At 35.8% G+C, this 19,498-nt stretch overlaps 2 protein-coding genes across 2 annotated transcripts; one reads left to right on the top strand and one right to left on the bottom strand.

Annotated features, from left to right (window-relative positions):
• The first annotated feature begins 350 nt into the window (after window positions 1–350).
• Window positions 351–7,657, top strand: LOC137385963 (protein CASP-like). Its single transcript, XM_068072598.1, has 7 exons — window positions 351–443; window positions 995–1,147; window positions 2,125–2,334; window positions 4,794–4,850; window positions 4,975–5,055; window positions 5,917–5,972; window positions 7,603–7,657. Exons 1-7 carry the CDS (start codon window positions 351–353, stop codon window positions 7,655–7,657), a joined length of 705 nt encoding a protein of 234 aa, XP_067928699.1.
• LOC137385712 (RPA-interacting protein-like) lies at window positions 7,653–18,599 on the bottom strand. The gene is made up of 6 exons (XM_068072245.1): window positions 18,414–18,599; window positions 17,386–17,626; window positions 11,735–11,837; window positions 10,793–10,856; window positions 9,581–9,718; window positions 7,653–8,022 (listed from the first exon to the last, which is right to left on the bottom strand). Exons 1-6 carry the CDS (start codon window positions 18,501–18,503, stop codon window positions 7,993–7,995), a joined length of 666 nt encoding a protein of 221 aa, XP_067928346.1. The 5' UTR covers window positions 18,504–18,599; the 3' UTR covers window positions 7,653–7,992.
• Window positions 18,600–19,498: the final 899 nt, after the last annotated feature.

Here is a 19,498-nt window from a genome sequence, read left to right on the forward strand (position 1 = left end):
TTGCCTTTAGTGCTCAATGTCATTTGTTTAGACAAAGCAATGCTTACAGGAACAACTTAACAGTTGCGGTAAAGTTTTATGGAGACTTGGAATATTTTATATTGCTCGAGTGCCCTGGTTTGTTGAGGAGCTTAAAACTCGCTAAGACATAAACTCGAATTTTTAAAAATGGATCATATTTTTGAAGACAGTGTTTGTCAGTTTTTGACTGGAATATTTTATAATTTGATGTACGTTATTAATACTTCTGTGTGGCAAAGCATCTATGATTGTCTAACAGCGTTGGCATCACATGATAAACTGTAGGCCGGTATGACTCAGTCGTGCAGCAGTTCAATGAATCAGTTAAGATGTGTCAGGAGCAGAAGTTGCTGATTGGACAGCTGGAGGATGATCTGAGGAAAGTGAATGCCCTCTCTGTGATGTTCAGAGGCGATGCTGAGGTGGGTATAGTTCATTGCTACATAAAGTTTTTAATGTAACTCTCAATGCTGTCAATGGTGTCTAAGTAAGTTTAGCTTGCCAATATGTGGATGATTTGAGTTACTGAGCCATTTTAGAATAAAGCTGTCGACCAATCGAAAATATATTATTGCTCAAGTACTAAACGTAAAAGATAAATGAACTTTCAAGTTTACAAATCCATTTTTGGAACATAACGACTGCCATAATAACGATGGTAAAATAAGCCATGACACAGGAAAATGTCGTGAGTTATCTGCACAACGTTAAGTAGATAGCTTGAAAGTTAAAAAAGTATTAATTTTTAAACGTTTTAATGATATTGCAGATCATGGTACTTGAGTCATTTGATCTATTATTTTTATTATTATTATGCTCGAGTATTTATTCAAAGCTACAAAGGTATTCTTGTCATGCATACATGTTTTATAAATCTGCGACCGTAACGGTACAGATATAATTTCAAGTAAGGTACCTTCTACCTGACGGGAATGTTGATGTGCCTCGATTACTTTGTGTTGCACTGTTATAGGGTGAGCCATCACAAAGCACAGAGCTAGTCGCAGAGGCTGTGAAAGATTCTCAGGTTTCTGAACCTGGTAAGGTTGCAGCTGCAGACTCTCTTCTACCCATAATGCATGGCCAACGGGAGCGATACCGACAAAGAGCTCAGGAATTGGAGACGGTATGCCATGGCTTTGATTTACCTTAGTATTGCCACAGTGTAAAACAAACGAAATTGCAATGTTGAGTGACATGTGGCAGTGGCTAATTCTGACTACCACATCTTAGCTCATTCTAAGTCTATGTTAGACATTTCAACGTTACTAAGACTTGTCTTTTTATGATTTAAAGTTAACAACAGGATTACTACCAGAAAATCTTTTATCTTTCAGGATGTGACATGAGAATTTTAATGCATTTATACACTTACAGTTTCCTCATACTTATATTTATACCAAATCAATTATAGATTTATCTCACTTGATCTGCCCGTAAAGTCTAATGAGATGCTGATGATCACGTGGTATAGCGGATAGTGAAATACTGAAAAATTGTGCCGTTTTTACATTTTTATTACAGGTATAAACAAGAGATTTTGTTTGTGAAGTCTTTTGTAATATTTAAATAAATTTCATGAAATCAAACAAAAAATCCAACTGTTATCAAAAATGGTTGAATTTCATGTTGTGACAGCAGTCACATAATAATGCTAATATTGATAGACAGGGATGCGCAATAGACTGGAATTACTTAGCAGTGCATATCTGAAAAATTTGTTGCAATAACATCATACCCATGATTGTATCAGTGTTAAATACCTTTTGGCATAGATAATCTTAAATAGTTTGTCAAAAGCATTGGTCAGCAGAAAATAGTACCACAATATTGCGTTGCTCATAGTATAAATTATTTTCACTAGTTTGGTAGTCAGTCAGCCACAGGTGTATGACAACAATCATTTGTGTTTGTTATTTACATGTACCGGCATTGCTGTTCATTTGCAAGCATGCCAAACGATTATGAGCTGTTTCAAGAGGAAACAACTGTAGTTTAGTCAAAGCTGTCTGCTCCATGCCCATTTTTGCAAAGTGCATACATTGTCACTGTCATATTATCTTTAATAAACATTTTCTATTTTGTTATTGTATTTTGCTGCAGGAACTACTGGCTTCGCAGCAGAGAAATCTTCTGCAACAAAATGAGATGGATCGCATCAGAACAGACAACATCAAGCTCTACGAGAAGATCAAGTTCCTACAAAACTACTCATCCAATCGTGCTGCACCTGGACCGACTGATGAAACGGAGGCTAGATATTCAGAGCAGTATGAGCAAAAACTGGACCCCTTCACAAACTTCAACAAAAAGGTTTTTAATACTTAATCTATATATGTATGCTGTGAGTCAATACTCGTCATCAACACATGAACTGATGCAAAATTATTTCAGCCAACATTGTGATGAATATGAACTAGTGTTAGCTACATACAGTGTTCGAAATGGGGGGGTACGCAGGGGTACGGCGTACCCCTAAGAAGAATTAGTGGGGGTACTCCTAGGACGCGTACCCCCTCATATAAGGTTGCTCATATCTTATTAAATGCGGTAAAACCAGAATGAAGTGAAATATTCACACAACGTTTTTTTCCTTTTCTTCCTGAACTTATATTAGCTCGAGTTCATTACACCGAAAACAGTGCCCGTTTTCGGGACGAGAGAATTACGCTACTGATCTTTAATTTCTTCAGTCAGTTCTTTGCTATTATAGCGGATCAACTAGATTGTTTTGTTAAACACCTAAGAACCGATCAGTTTTCTATCAACCGACACAATTGACGGGACACTGTGCTGGTCGCCCTGTGGAATCCTCGAATAGCTTAAGATTAATCATTGCTTGGATTCTTCTCTTGTGTTTTGGATGGTAGTTTTGAATAAATTCTTGCTTATTATACTAGTTTCTTCGTTTCTTTCAATTCATAACGAAACAGCATGGGCCAATAGATAACTTCTTTAAAGGGGAGTAAGAATTAGTGACTGTCATGAATTTAGAGTGTATTTAAAAAATAGTGAGTGACTGAGCTTATCATATAATAATATTAATGGTGGTTTGGAGATGGGACTGTCTTGTGTCTGGGGTCTATGTGGACTGTCCATAGGGTTTTTTGACTCACTCACATCACAACCTGGAGTCTCCATAGTCATAGAGCACACAGGTTGTGCAGCTAAGCCCGCTTTTAATTTCTTACTGAACACAACACAGGGTTTTAAGTTATGGAAAACAGCATAATTTAGGGGCATTCATGCTAAAAAAATTTCCGGGGAAGTACCCCCGGACCCAACTCTACTGAGAGGGTGCAGCGCCTGTCTCAGACTCACCCTGTGAGCGGCGAGCAGGGCCATTGGCCCTGTACACTATCCTCCTGGCATGACAGAGAGTCCCCAAGAATCTCTCTCCACTTCAGACATACAGACATACAGACTTCAGGCTACATAAACTATCGGCCTTTAAAATTTTAATTTGTAAATGTGATGGCTGATAGGGAGCCATGTTTATAAAACTCATTGAATAGCTCCCCAGCCATGGTGGAGTTGATAGGAATATTATTTACAGACTAAAGAAAGTCCATCTCAATATGTTGCTGCCCAAATATTCAAATAATCAAACAATGCATGTATTTACCAAATCCGCTCATCAATCAAAACCTTAAAGGTTGACTTGCAACAAAATTCACATTACAGTTATTTGGTATTAAAAGATTCACCATGTCTTACTTTGCTGTGTTGTAGGTGCAACATATGTGGAAATGTGATTACAAGCTCTTAAAAGTTCAAAAACGAACAGTTAATCGCCACCATCACGAAAACGTCGTAGGTTGGAATCAATTTATTTCTCTGACGTACTCAAGAAATTTGGTTATTGTTCTGACACGTGATGTTATCAGGCTCAATATAAAACTTCTCGTAGCACTAGTTTATGACAAACACTTTGGGTTTTACCGAAAAGCCCGTATCAAATATAGATGCTTGCTACTTTACAGTTTCATTTCAGATTGGTCTAATCATCTAGTCGTAATCTGATCATGTGACACATACTTCCTGCCAAATAGCGCGAACAATTTTTGAAGCATTTTTCGACTATCACAGGTGATCAACAGGCTTGTTATGTTTGTCAGAGGATGATGTACAATCCTTTGAGCTAAAGTTAAAAAATTAAACGAATTTTTACAGTAGATTTTGAGATATCAGTGCTCAGAATGACAGCATTACAATGATGATGAAATAGACACATAAGGACAATAAACATGGTTTTATTAAATGCGAGAAGTATATTTGTGAAAATATTTTGACGAATGAGGTTGCATGAAAGTGTAAACAAAAGCCATTTTGTTCAGCTATGTCCCATTTGAGCCGTTTTGGAAAGGGATTCTAATCTACGGCATTTTCGTGATGGCTGCAATTAACTGTTCGCTTTTGAGCTCTTAAGAGCTTGTAATCACATTTCCACATATTTTGCACCTACAACACATCAGAGTAAGACATGGTGAATCTTTTGATATCAAATAACTGTAATGTGAATTTTGTTGCAAGTCAACCTTTAAGATTTACTCAGAGAATACTTCTGATACTGTTTAATGTGCCAATACTGTACAATACAATATATTGGTGTGTATTTAAAATAAGTATTCATTTTTAACATACAGATACCTCTTAATCAAAGCTTTGGTATAAGGATATTATTATATTATTTTTCTAAAGATTCACTTTTGCAACATAGGGTAGTCTTGTTTGTGAAAGAGGCTTGACTTTATACAACTTTTGGTATTTAGGAAAGAAACCGGAGGTATGGAAATTTGAAGCTGCATGAGAAGATAACTCTTGGAATAGTAAGTTGTTTTAATCATTATTAATATGATGTGCAATGCATGAGGTATGTTGTGCTAGTGTTTGGTCTAGTCACTCAATGTATAGTAATATTAAGTTAACATGTTATGCTGTTGTTCATTGTAGGGGCGATTCGTCATGGGAAGTGCGGCAGCAAGAACTTTTGCCTTTGTGTATGCCATGCTGCTTCACCTCCTTGTGTTTCTGGTAAGTCTTTATTATCCAAGTGATAACAGCGGACGTTTATTGGCAGCAGTGAAACAGTTACTCAACACATTCAGCTCCAAATCATTGTACATGTAGTTTAAATTTAATTAGTTTATTTCATTTGATGCCTTCAAAAGGTTATTTCTAGTATAAATGTGCAGTCACACTTTCCTGCAAATCATTAGCATCCTAGCCAAAAATGTTATCGACTGTTACTATGTCTCTGCTGTCGACCGAGTTGAAAAAAAATTGCACCGTATTTGTGGTACCAAACGTTAGTTCTATGTTGATATGTTGCACTCTGTATTACGTTTGACTGTCTGGTATGAGCTACATGTAGATTATATTGTTTACCAAAGAACTGTGCTAAGCTATCTGTCAGCAGTGCAAATTTTTCGTGCATCTAGTATGTTAGCCTAAATCAGTAAAGCGGCAGCTCACTTGCATTGTACCTGCTATGAATAGGAAGTTTAGGTTTAAATCTACTGGGAGTTTCCCCCAGTAGATTTAAAGTAATTTTTTAGTGCTATGAAAATATATCTTTTACAACAAAACTGTTCCAATCATTTGTTTACTTTTTCATTTGTTGACTTGAAAGTTTAGGTGATCACTGAGTTTAAATCTACAGCGATGCTTCAAGCCAGCATTACCATCATTATTATTATAGTGTTATTATTTCAACTTGCTTGCAATAATGAGATGATTGATGAAATGTGGCTAAATATACTGATAAATTAAAACACAAAATGTAAACATGCTGCAGCTTTAGATGTTGCTCTACTTAGCAGATTTGTCAATTGGTTCTTCTCCCTGGAAATCTTCCAGCATGTTCATACATCTATTTATCTCATGTGGTTTTAGTGTCTCTACAAGATGGCTAATATGGACACGAGTGACACCCAGCAGTGCGAGCAAAGGTAGCTTTATAAATGTCTTAATTTCTTTCCAACTATGTTAGACGGAGTTCTAATTTTCTTTTATATTTTCGTAGGTTATTTCCCGTTTTCGGCAATTGAACCTGCAACTCCCCTGTATCTACTTATATATGATGAAATTAAGCTCCTGTCTTAAGTGCTTAATTAAATGTTTAGTATTTGGTAGTAAACAGGATCAAACACTTCAAGTGAAATAATAATGTGTGAGTTTTTATTAGCAGTTCAACTGCATAAAATATTTCTGCTAAGATCCAGTATCTTTGGAACTGCCAGGCTCTAGTACTGTTACTCTCCTAAGCAGTGTCGAGGTGAAATATAATCGTAGATTTTGAATGCTGATTAACCAAACAATTTCTTAATGTGTGTCAAGGTCAGTGTTAAATGACCTCACAATATTTGTACGAAATACCACTAAATTCTGGTGAGCTTTAATGAGTGACAGATCTATGCCCATGCATTTGGTCTCAAACCTCATATTAGCCGAAACTTTACTGAATCCTTTCAAAACCTTTAAATGAATGGCTCTGCTTACTTCAGTGAGGAGGCAGTATGCTATGTAGTAAGACTTCAGTGAGGAGGGAGTATGCTATGTAGTAAGACTTCAGTGAGAAAGGAGTATGCTATGTTGTAAGATTTCAGTGAGGAGGGAGTATGCTATGTAGTAAGACTTCAGTGAGGAAGGAGTATGCTATGTAGTAAGACTTCAGTGAGGAGGCAGTAAGCTATGTAGTAAGACTTTAGTGAGAAGGCAGTAAGCTATGTAGTAAGACTTCAGTGAGGAGGGAGCATGCTATGTAGTGAGACTTCAGTGAGGAAGGAGTATGCTATGTAGTAAGACTTCAGTGAGGAGGCAGTATGCTATGTAGTAAGGCTTCAGTAAGGAGGGAGTATGCTATGTATTAAGACTTCAGTGAGGAGGGAGTATGCTATGTAGTAAGACTTCAGTGAGGAGGGAGTATGCTATGTAATAAGACTTCAGTGAAGAAGGAGTATGCTATGTAGTAAGACTTCAGTGAGGAGGGAGTATGCTATGTAGTAAGACTTCAGTGAGGAGGGAGTATGCTATGTAGTAAGACTTCAGTGAGGAGGGAGTATGCTATGTAGTAAGACTTCAGTGAGGAGGGAGTATGCTATGTAGTAAGACTTCAGTGAGGAGGGAGTATGCTATGTAGTATGACTTCAGTGAGGAGGGAGTATGCTATGTAGTAAGACTTCAGTGAGGAGGGAGTATGCTATGTAGTAAGACTTCAGTGAGGAGGGAGTATGCTATGTAGTAAGACTTCAGTGAGGAGGGAGTATGCTATGTAGTAAGACTTCAGTGAGGAGGGAGTATGCTATGTAGTATGACTTCAGTGAGGAGGGAGTATGCTATGTAGTAAGACTTCAGTGAGGAGGGAGTATGCTATGTAGTAAGACTTCAGTGAGGAGGGAGTATGCTATGTAGTAAGACTTCAGTGAGGAGGGAGTATGCTATGTAGTAAGATACAAAAATTCATTCTATAAATCCAGCAATAAATTATTTGATTTTAATGGCTGGAATAGCCCAGTTTTACTAGCTCATGGCCACATTCATGCTTTTATAATCAATTATGCCATGTTTTTGTTTTTTCAGCTTTGCTGAGCACATGCTTGCATTCCATCAAGATGGCCATAATCATAAGATATAAGCCTCAAACATGCAAGCTCGGACATGACCTCCTGAATGGCTTAACACGGCTTCAGCTCCACAGTCTTTGAACTTATTCTACATTCTGTGTGGTTGGGAAGAAACACTGCATGATAATATTCATATATTCCAGGGTTATAAATGGTGACAAGGTCTTATGAATAGTTGAGTTATAACTAATATATTACACTTAATGTTATTTACTGCATGTAACCATTAAAAAGTCTCTTAAAAAATAAAGATTCAAAAAGCATTTGTATGATGCCCATTGCAACTGTATCGGCAAATTAGACTTGAAAGAGTCTCTTCAAAGCCCAGATAGCACCGCCTTCTCCTCTAGACAACTATATGCATGTAGTCGCATACCTAAAAGGAGAGAGCATGCTTGAAACAAAATAACAATCATACTGCTGTGTACGCCATTATGCAAAGAAGATGGTGAACATTGTCACCTGGCAGTAGCAACTAACTGCAAAGATATTCCAAAATGGGACGAGGTGGTTGATTGCCACAGACGGTAAAGTATTGGCCTATCAAGCTGAAAGTCTCGAGTTCGAATCCCATTGAAAGTAAACTTTTTCCTAACTTCCAAGCATGCTTGAGATGGATAGACACAGCACTTATTATAGGAAAGATTTAGTGAACTTTCTGTCTATACCAAACAGGCCTGTTGTTGAACAGCAACTAATAACTAAAGCACCTTTGGAAAAAAATTGAAATGGATAGAAACGAATGCCACTCTGATTGGGCTCAGGCTAATTATAATAACGTTGAAATCTCAAGGATATTAAAATAATAGAGTTAAATCATCACAACTGAATCTGCTTCGCGTATGAAAACTCCTTATGTTGGGTTTAATATTCTCGTAAGAATACACTGATTAATTCCATAACCTAGACGCCTGTGATCATTCATTAATAAATACTGTAGGTAATTGAATTAATTACATATAATGACAAGACATGAGTTTAAAATCTTTTAATAACAAGAACGTAATCAATAAAAAAGGTGTTTGTCTTAGTGATTGGCGAAATTAGGTCATAGTCGATTGATGATAGAGATATATAGCATAACCTACTATAACTTGACATCAGCGAAGCTTCAACTAATTTTGCTGATATCAGCAAGCATTATTTTATTAATTTTTACCTTGAGATATTTTCTATGCTTCAAGAAACCTCAAGCATCATTTATTAAAATTTCTTTGAGTCTAGAATCAAATATTTGCCTAAATTTTTCACGCCGGAAGTGCAATAAATAAAGGTTTGACTGTATCAGATTATTATGCTCAATTTCAAAATAGAAACTGACAGTAAGAAACAACATGTTCCAGGTCAGCGCTTCCTTTTGTTTTCATCGCCGAATCCGCGAAGACTGACGGGGGCGATCTCGCACCCCCCTTGTTTTTAATTAAACAAAAAGGCTCGAAGCCTAATAAAAACAGACATACTTGGAATATATAAAAACAATATGTTATTGGAAGGTTATTCTGATTAGAGTCTAACATTTTCCCACCCCAGCTACATATAAAAATAACTCACTTTATGATTTTTGACTGTTTTCCTACCTTTGCTTTTTCTGATCAAAACTTGGCTTCTTTTGGGTGACCAAAATGTGCAGATCATTTTCAGGATTGATCGCTTTACGATATTTATTTTTGATGTATAAAAGTGATAAAAATTGATTCCTTAAACACCAGAGAACAACCGCTCGCACCCTCTAATCGAAAGTCCTGTCCCAGGTCTATGTTACGACTGCTATAAATACTCTTGTTTGAGACATCGCATGCTCTTTCACACACCCAAATATTTTCAATGCTGAATTAATGGACAAGTTACTTCAGCATTGCTGCCGAGTGCTACCTACACTCGGCAGCAATACGGAGGTCTGTCAGATGTTAACTAAATATCTGATTTCAACTCACATTACAAGTCATAAGGAGATTGTCTATTCCATACATCTGTACGGTGCTAAACACGGCTGTCTGCTCACACGCCTTCTCATGGATGTCTACAGCTCGCTCTATCGACAGCTTGACATCTTCTAGAGTCAGCGCATCCTCCTTCATATAATCCATACACGACTATGTATATCCGTCTTGTTAACTAGCCATACATTCATAGTAGTAATGCTACCAACACATAACATTTGAGATTGCTAGCTACAGTGATGTGCGAAATAAACTGAACCCCTTTATTAGAAAACTAAAATCCTCATTTATAACATGGTTACTCATTGTTAACTCAGTCAATAACCATAAATTATATGTTAACTTGATTCTCATTTTGTCCTAATTTGAAATATGTAAACCAAACAGCTGTAGAATCGTGTTTTTTAATGATTACGTAAGCTAAATTCTGAACATTTCATTTTTTTAATAGCTGAAGATAACGAAAATTTTTGTTTGCTTTTGCCAGTCATACACTTATGATATGTGGCTTTGAAAAAGTAAATAAAATGTATGTGGGGTGATCATTTCTGTACAGCTTGTTATCTTCAACCCATAAAAACAATGAAACATTCAGAATTTACCACACATGATCATTAAAAAAAATAATTTTACAACTGTTTGGTTTACATATTTAAAACAGGACAAAACAAGGATTAATTTACTATATAATTTATTGCTATTGATTAAATTCACAATGAGTAACAATGTTGTAAATGAGAATTGTAGTTTTCCAGCAAAAAGTCCAATTTATTTTGCGCGTCACTGCAAATAGTACAAAACTCTCACAAGTCTGTACAATGCTGTACTAAAAACCAATCAGACATATTATTCAAGTTTTGCATAAGTCTGTGCCATTTGACAGCCATCATACCGCAAGCATATAAAACAATAAATAAATGTTATAAGCAGGACAGAAGCCACAAAGATAGTATAATGAAATGTCAATTACACACAGTGACAACCATTAATATACCATGAGGTAAGCAGAATAAAATGACAAAATTATTATCTGCTGATGATGTCAGTGCTAGAGACCGATATATTTAGTAACATATTCTGCAAGCCACTAGTTTACAGGTCTACTTGTTGTATGATGTTATATAAGGAGTACTCATTAAACATTTTACTATAAAATATTCTCTTAATCTAAACATAAAATTTGTTTTAGTCGCTTGTCCGACTCACCTCAGTGTTGATTCGGATTCCGCACTTGCAGAAAACAACATGTTTGTTCATGAACAGCGTGAACCTGGAAGAGAGGCAGATCTTAGCTATACTACAAGCGGATTGAGAGGGCCGACTGACTAATGTGAACCTTAACATGGATCAGACTCGTCCTGAAGCTTTTAAAGAAGCAGTTAAAAATCTTTGAAACCTCTTTTAAATAGAAATGATTTTAATGCCAATTTAAAATTTAAAATTTAAAATATGGCCAATTTAAAATTAGAAAGGCTAATTTTAAATTGGCCATATAAATTTTTAAACTATAAATTTATATGTGTAGCTCATTAAATGCCTGCGTACCTGCATCATTTTAGTAGTTCAAAAAATATTTTTATTGCATTGAACTGAAATCTGAAACAAATATGTACGATATTTTACTGGCTTTCTAGAAAAAAAATTGAAACTAAAAAGAAAGGCCTTCAATATACTTGTGAACAAAAATGAACTGTCTCCTCAGCATTTACAAGGCACAAGAACTGTAGAAGTAACAACAAATGAGTCTGTATTTCATGGTATTTAAAATGAAACTTTGTGCATGTAAGACCTCGATCCAATAAAAATACGATACGATTTATGGTTGACGTAGAGTTATGCTATCTTAACTGCTCGCTGGCAGGCCTGAAAAAGCAACTCTCAAGTAAAATAATTATTATTAGTCACAAAAAGAAAATTTTTTATGCTTTTTCATAACCTCAAAGACACTCTAAATAATCCGATGTGCTGATGACGGAATAACTTTTAATCAGTTTTTATAAAATGAACAAGACTTAAACAAATAAATGGTGCATATAGTTGCTGTTCCAAATATTACGTACATCCAATGCAACCATTTTAAAGAACATCGGGCGAGGGCTAAATTGAGCAAACAGTAAATATCTAATACACAGAGCAATGGCTACATACTTTTTGCAAACAGGACATATAACTCTGTTTGAACCTAGCTGGTCAATAGAGGCGCATAGGCTAGCTTCATAGTCTTCCGTGTACATTTCTAGAAGGGATTCTTCTGTAATAAGCAGCAATATCGGAGTTGATATACCCTGATACCTATTACGGTATTCAACAGGCAGCTTCAAATAACAATCAGCATCTCAATAGGCAAACACTGACACAATATACATTGGATTAAAAAACAAAAACCGCATAAAACCGGTGACTAATTGAAATTGGATTTATATAAAACAATTTCGTGAGTTGTTAATTCATCGTTAACCATCATATTGTGAGTCACACCAACCGCATCTGGGATAATCACCCGCAACCCTTCTGCGCTAGAATAAGCCAATATCAGAACTGTTTGGCTATACTAGATTGGGACTGTCCTTTGGTCATTACACAGTCACTATTTCCAAGTGTCACTAAGTGACAACCTCCTTTGTGCGCTACTAGATGAATGCCCGACCTTGACCAGATAATAAAAATCTTTGCGCAGAAAACTTATTTGTATTTAACATATAAAACATTTACCATTCTAACTTTTGAACTTCATATAATGAGAAAAGTGTTTTTGTGCAGTTCAAATAAATCAAGAGAGCAAATAAACAATGAGTACACGGAAGTGTGTGCATAAAAGAGGTTACCGTTGCAGCATAAACTTGTTGAATTCAAAGTTTTGATAGACGATAGTGGTACAAATGTCAAAATGAAATATTGGACTTTCTTTGTCTGACCGAACGGAAAGAGAATGTAGGGATGATTCCTACACCAAATAATACAATTGTCCACGTGAAAAGCATGCATGCAGCTATTAAAATCTTAAACTGAGGAATCCATATCGCAGAAGATTTGATCTCCGAACCTCCCGTTCCCCAGACAATATGCTCAACTATTGAGCCACGCAAGATTGATGGATTCATTGGGCAATATATGTCATACGTGGGTGAAAATACACATACCGCTCTGCGTTATGGTGCAACACCATTTTATGCTTGGTCTCACAGCTCTTATTAGTGAGTTTAGCAATACTGGCTTACTCAAATTCACCATTGGCAATGTGCCAGGCTAATGGCAAGAGGCAGACAACTAGATTACCTACAACTGTTTATAAGCGGATTTTTATAACCCATTCAATGCCGACCATTCGGCTAGTTATGGTAATCTATGAGTATGAATCTCTGTAGTTCGTCTGTCCAGTTATAAAAATAGTTTTAGGAATGAAAAATTGGCTTCGCAATGGATTTGAACTCAGAACCTCCTGGTCTGCACATGGACGAGCTGAGCCAATACACTATGCTGTCCTTCCCATACTATGATATAATAAGGGCACAAACTTATCCAGCGCTTGCGAAAATACTATTGGCCAGCTTAACCTTATGCAAAGCGTCATTACATGTAACGTCAAGCTGGCTTCACAACTGTTATTATAGTAAACATTTAGACTAGCTTAAGCTACAGGCTTACCAGGTAAGTTACTCAAATTCATTGGGTATTTATTCTATTACTTGTGCAACGCCAGTAATTCACCTCGTGTATGTATTCGGTAGGGGCGACTGTTGAGTGGTGATATAACAAGGTCTAGAGAAGCAAGAAATGAGAAGTTGAATTCAAAACCATGTTTCGTAGCAAACCCAATGGCTGTTTACGTTATTAAAAGCAGCCATTAGGTTTTCAAAAGAAATAGCATAAATTTTCCCACGACCAAAGCGATTGTTTGGGAGATTTATGATAAATGCATATGTGCACACAACTCACGAAAAATTATCCGTTAACGGCCGTGACCAAACCCTTGTACTGAAATCTCTTCAACAAATTTAACCATTTTTGTGTAGAGTCGTTTAAGTATAATAATGATACAAAACACATGTAAACTTATTTAAACATGTTACCAAGTCTTTAAAAGGTTACTACAATATCTTAAAACTAACCCATCTGATCGGATTATACATAAATAGACAGATTAATTTGGCCTAAAATCGAAATAAAAACTTGCCAAGCCTATTTTAATCAAAATTAAGACCGGCCAACGAAACGCCGATAAGGCGGTGCAACAGAGAGTAGAACTATTAAGTTGTGCACATTTTACTAGTCTATCACATTGTCCAACTGCCGAAGGTTTCTGTAATTAACGTTGAAGTACTGAAAAGTAATCGTTTTTTTGCCAATTCTACTGGACTCTAACATTTTGGACACTTATAATGAATACTTTGGTATTCCAACTGATGTCCAAAGCAGTGAAAGTAAAGGAAATGGCGATATTTTTCCAACGATTATTTTCTATTTTAACGATTTATAACGATACAATATATAATTAACGTAGAAGTACTGAAAAGTAATTGTTTCTTTTTGCCGGTTCTACCAGACTCTGACACTTTGAATACTTATAATGAGTACTGTGGTATTCCAACTGATGTCCAAAGCAGTAAAAGTAAAGGAAATGATGATGATATTGTTCTAACAATTCTTATAAGATTATTACAATATTTAATTGTAAGAGTAATTATTCGATTTTATAAGATTTAGTTATAAGAATAATCATTCGAATTTACAAGATCGAAGTGTATAGTGACCGATGGCGTGCAATATGTTACTGTTATTTCTTTTCTAAAGTATTTGTTGATGGTACTACAGCTGTGCCCAATTTTGCGGTACTGCCAAATCGTTTTTAATATCTGCAAAATTAAGTAATAGGCCTACATTTTCTTATAGATACACATCTATTTCTATGACAACCAGCTAAAATCTGTTTAGATTTTTAAATTCGGCATAATTTTTTAGATATAAATACAGAAATCTAGATCAATATCACAACCTCTTGATATTGGTTGCTATGACCAATGTTATACAGTCCCTCAGCTATATATATATATATGTATGTATGTATGTATGTATGTATGTATGTATGTATATTACACAGCAGCTTGCCATTTTACTTTTAATATTGCATTTCTCCTATTGCAGAGGGAGAGATATAAACATATCATCTTTTCCTTTCATTATTGCTGTTTGTTGTACATAATAACACCCAGTACATTACAACTACCATTACAACTACCATTGCAGTTCTCCTATTGCACTGCACTGCTGTTTGACTGCTAATATTGCATTTCTCAACCAGCAGTACCCTTTCTTTTTCCATTATCACTTTAGTCATGGGCTGTATGACAGGGGAATTTCTAGTACTATGTCTGTTTATTTTTAAGTTTATCCCTTTTACTTCAGCACATTTACAGACTTTGTTATGATTTATTATATTTATCGTTATTTTTGTTTGTTCAGCATGTAAACTTGATGGGTGTCAACAAAAACAGCTGTTTTAACTAACTCCTCATGTATTTAATGTAAGCATGACATCGTACTAACTGATCTATGTATATAAATGTGAGTGTCTTTCCAGTTATAGCGATAAAGTTTTAGCAACGAAATATTCGCTTCGCAGAGGATTTAATCCTGGAACTTCCAGTTTTGGAGACCATGAGCTTATCCATCAGACTACAGCATTCAACTAAGCATAGCAATCAATAATGGTGAAGATATTCATTACATCAGTTAAAATATGCATAACGACGGATGTTGCGTCACACGTAACGTTACAGTAGTAGGTAATGTTAATGTTTATAAGCCATTTGTCATTACTCATGCAACGCAGGGCATTCATCTAGTACTACAATATAAGCCATGTTCGTACAGAGCCACGGTTGGAGGTTAAAAAAATCACTCCACACGGGATTCAAACCCACAACATCTGTGGTTGTATACATTTTGTGTGCTTTAGTTGACTGCAATTACTTAATCATAGTATCACAGATACTTGGAGTAACTGTGTCATAATACATGTACTTTCTTGTAGTGATTTCATTGTCTTAAACATTCTGTGGTTGTCTAACTGTCTTATTATATATTTGTTTATACCTTTACCTCCTCTTTGTCTATTGTTCAAGTGATTGCATAACTGTCTTATTAAATAGTGTTTATGTCTTCTCTTGTCTATTGTATACTGCATGGATCTGTAGTCAGTTGAATACAGAAGTTCAGGATTGCAAGACATACAGCTTGCTTAGAGTTAGGTAGGACAACATCCAGAGTTCTATCATTATTGTGCATGTAGCTATTCTCTGTGCTGTATTGGCACACCTGATAATCTATCATAACGTATTAGCTTGCCAGAAAACTAAATAACACTGATATGCGCTGGATATGGCGCCTTACAGTGCCTCGCGTTGCATGTTCGCAACTCAAGTTGTACAACTCGAGTTGCTGTTCAAAGAACTCGGCCTGGGTTTTTGATGAACTCAAGTTGTGTTCTAACGACTAACTCTTGTAGCAAAACTAACCCGGGTTTGTAAAAAAGCAAAGTGAGTAATTGGGGTGTCTCATTTACAGAACTGCATTTGCGCATATTATATAAAATTTAATAATTGATTAATAATAATAATTTAAATATATATTTAAATTATATATATTGGCGATATTTGCGCATATTTATATAAATATAAAGAGACAAAAACAATTGTAGAATGTAAAAAGCAAACTAAAAAACAATCTACGCTGGGGCCAGCCACTTATTTTTCAAATGGAAAAAAGAATTCTCTTTCTAGAATCTGACAAGAAACTGAATGAACACCAAAAATGAACAAACATAGAAATTATGTCAACGACGTTTAATGATGCACCAAAAAAAATTCCATATAAAAAATATAGCTAGAGAAAATGAAATGATGAGTTGTTTAGTATGGCGCCTTACAATGCTTCACGTTTCATGTTCTCAAGCCGAGTTGTTGAACTCGAGTTGTTGAACTCGAGTTGTTGAACTCGAGTTGTTGAACTCGAGTTGTTGAACTCGAGTTGTTGAACTCGAGTTGTTGAACTCGAGTTGTTGAACTCGAGTTGTTGAACTCGAGTTGTTGAACTCGAGTTGTTGAACTCGAGTTGTTGAACTCGAGTTGTTGAACTCGAGTTGTTGAACTCGAGTTGTTGAACTCGAGTTGTTGAACTCGAGTTGTTGAACTCGAGTTGCTGTTGAAAGAACTTGGCCTGCATTTTTGATGAACCCGAGTTGTGTAATTCGAGTTGTACAACTCGAGCTATATTTACAAACTCGAGTTTGTAAATATAACTTGAGTTGTACAACTCGAGTTGCAAACTTGGGACACTATAATTCGCCATTAGCTCTAGTTTTACAGTACATTCATACATAGTTTAATTTCTATTAGCTAATGGGTGCCTATTGATGTACCATTGTTAATATAACCAGATCTACGGTTATGCTACCGTAATACCAATATATTGCGCCTTACTTTTACAAACTCGCGTTTCGTGTTGTACAACTCGAGTTGTGAACACGGAGCGCGAGGCACTGTAACGCGCCATAGCTGGATGTGCCGACTAAAATACACTATTACCATTGGCTGATCAATAATTACTTCTATTGGTCAACGCCAAAAAAACAAAAACACAGCATTACAAATTGCTAATGCAAACAATTAATCATATGCCAACTTCCTTTGCAAATACCCAAATTTGGTCACTAAATCCTACTGTGAACACAGCTTAAATAATGCCTGTAATAAAAATGCAATTGCACAGATGATAGTAAAACTGACAAAAGCAAAAATTACCTTCTGTTTTGAGAGCTGCTTGTATCTCTTCCATGATAGAATTTATGTATCTAACTTCATCATCGGTTGAGAAAAGTAACTCTGTACACGTTGGAAGTTCGGAGTGATCTTTTCGCAGCCTGTTCCACTCTTCCGTCATTACATCATCTACTGTTGGTTGAGAATTTTTTGTATCTAGTGATGCAGATCTAAACTTTCTTACAAAGTTTTCTCGACTTTTTCGAAGATTTTCCAAACATCTCTACAAAATAGTAAATATTTTATTGCACATACCTACATGAAATATTAATTATGTCAGCAAGAAGTAGGTTACTGGACTAATTTTATCGTGCACATAGACTACTGATAGTTGCGTTTGAACAATTTAATCCACCAAAAATATCATCATGCCAGAAAATACGTTTGTATACACAGATGCATGAAAGGATCACACCTAGACCTGCCAACCCAAGAGTGGAGCAATGCGTGAGATTTGGTTTTGGGGCAATTGATGTATCAATGATAGTATATATAAAATTGTGGAAATTGGGGCAAAAATCTTACGCATTTCCATTTTTTCTTTGGGGTGATTGCGTGAGCCTCACGCCCAATGCGTGAGAGTTGGCAGGTATGATCACACTCTTATCAACTGTTATATTTATAATTTGCGAGACACAAACAATATCTTTTGAAGCACCGTTTATGTTGGATGAGATATATACTTTTTATATTTCCGAATCAGTCGCAACTCTGTTCCCAAGTATCCAGTCCCCTGTATACAGCAAAGCAATAATTATCAACGATTATAATTTCCTTTGAAAACCAAACATATAAGGTTTCAGTGTTAAAGACATTTTCTATCATGCCCTACATCGATGTCCATTAGGAAGAATTGTTTTTTCGCAACTCAGCACATTAAAGCAACATAAAACGATCAAATTCCTGTTATGATGAAGGTAAAATAACAGATGACAATAACGGAAAATATTGGCGTCAATAAATTTAGCTACCTACACAAATTCTATTATTCAACAAATAAATAAGCTTACCCTCTTATAAGAATCTCTCCAAGAAGGGGAAGATTTATATTGATTTTGTCTTAAAATCTTTTTTTGTTCAGGTGAAGATAACGTCTCCATTTAATGCAATACTAGCTGTTAAAGTGACTTATAAAAGAGAAAGACAAAAATTATGTAGACTTCGTTCAGAAAGGACTGGACTAAAAAGTACACGTCTCAAACCGAAACCACGTTTACTTCGCGCATCACCGCAGCTTTCTTGCCATACAAAGCAAAGAGTGTCGTAATCCGCGTATCTGCGTAAGGAGATGATAACTTCATTTTAGGTAGGAAGAAATGAACCTAGGTAATAAGTACAGTGCAAGTACGTATACTACTGGCACTACTGGTTTCTACTACTTCTAATAATTAAATAATTTTTAAAATTAAATTGACAAAGAATAAATTCTTTAGGCTAATATTCTTAAACTTTTTTATGAGAGAGTTGCAGGCTCTTTAAACTAGTCTAGGCCTTCTTCTGTACAAAGCATCAATCTGAAGCATTACCTCTGGAGTTTGAATTCAAATTAGCCCTTCAGAAGTCTACTAATATACATTATTTTGCTTCCCTTTACTCAAAAACGATACTAAAACTCACATGAGACCTGTTTAAGCAAGTCTACATGAACATAAGTAAGCAATGTCATTGTAAAGACCTTTCTAGATAACTCCAGGAATGTACGTAACTAATGTAGGTATACATACTTATTTCAGAGAAGTTCACCTCAGAGCACTGACCAAAGTGACATTACTACACACCATGATTAGACAAAAATTGACATGGACTTTCATCACAACTGTTTTCAACTCATTTTGATAGCCAGCCCCTTGTCCCTGCACCATTGAGAAACACTGGCATTTTGTGTAGACACACATATTTAGTTACAGGATGAGGAGATTGCTCAAAATCCTCACTACCTAGGATATACGTATACTAACTAAAAGCAAGTTGGCAGATACAACCTTCATCCTCAAAAGTCCTTATTCAGACATTATTTTTAAGCCAAGGTTAAGCGTGGACTATTTCTTCATTAGAGAGGGATTTCTTCTGCTTCAGCCAAAGGTCTCAACTTGAT

Source organism: Watersipora subatra, chromosome 1 (assembly GCF_963576615.1).
Source record: "Watersipora subatra chromosome 1, tzWatSuba1.1, whole genome shotgun sequence".
Taxonomy (NCBI): Eukaryota; Metazoa; Bryozoa; class Gymnolaemata; order Cheilostomatida; family Watersiporidae; genus Watersipora; species Watersipora subatra.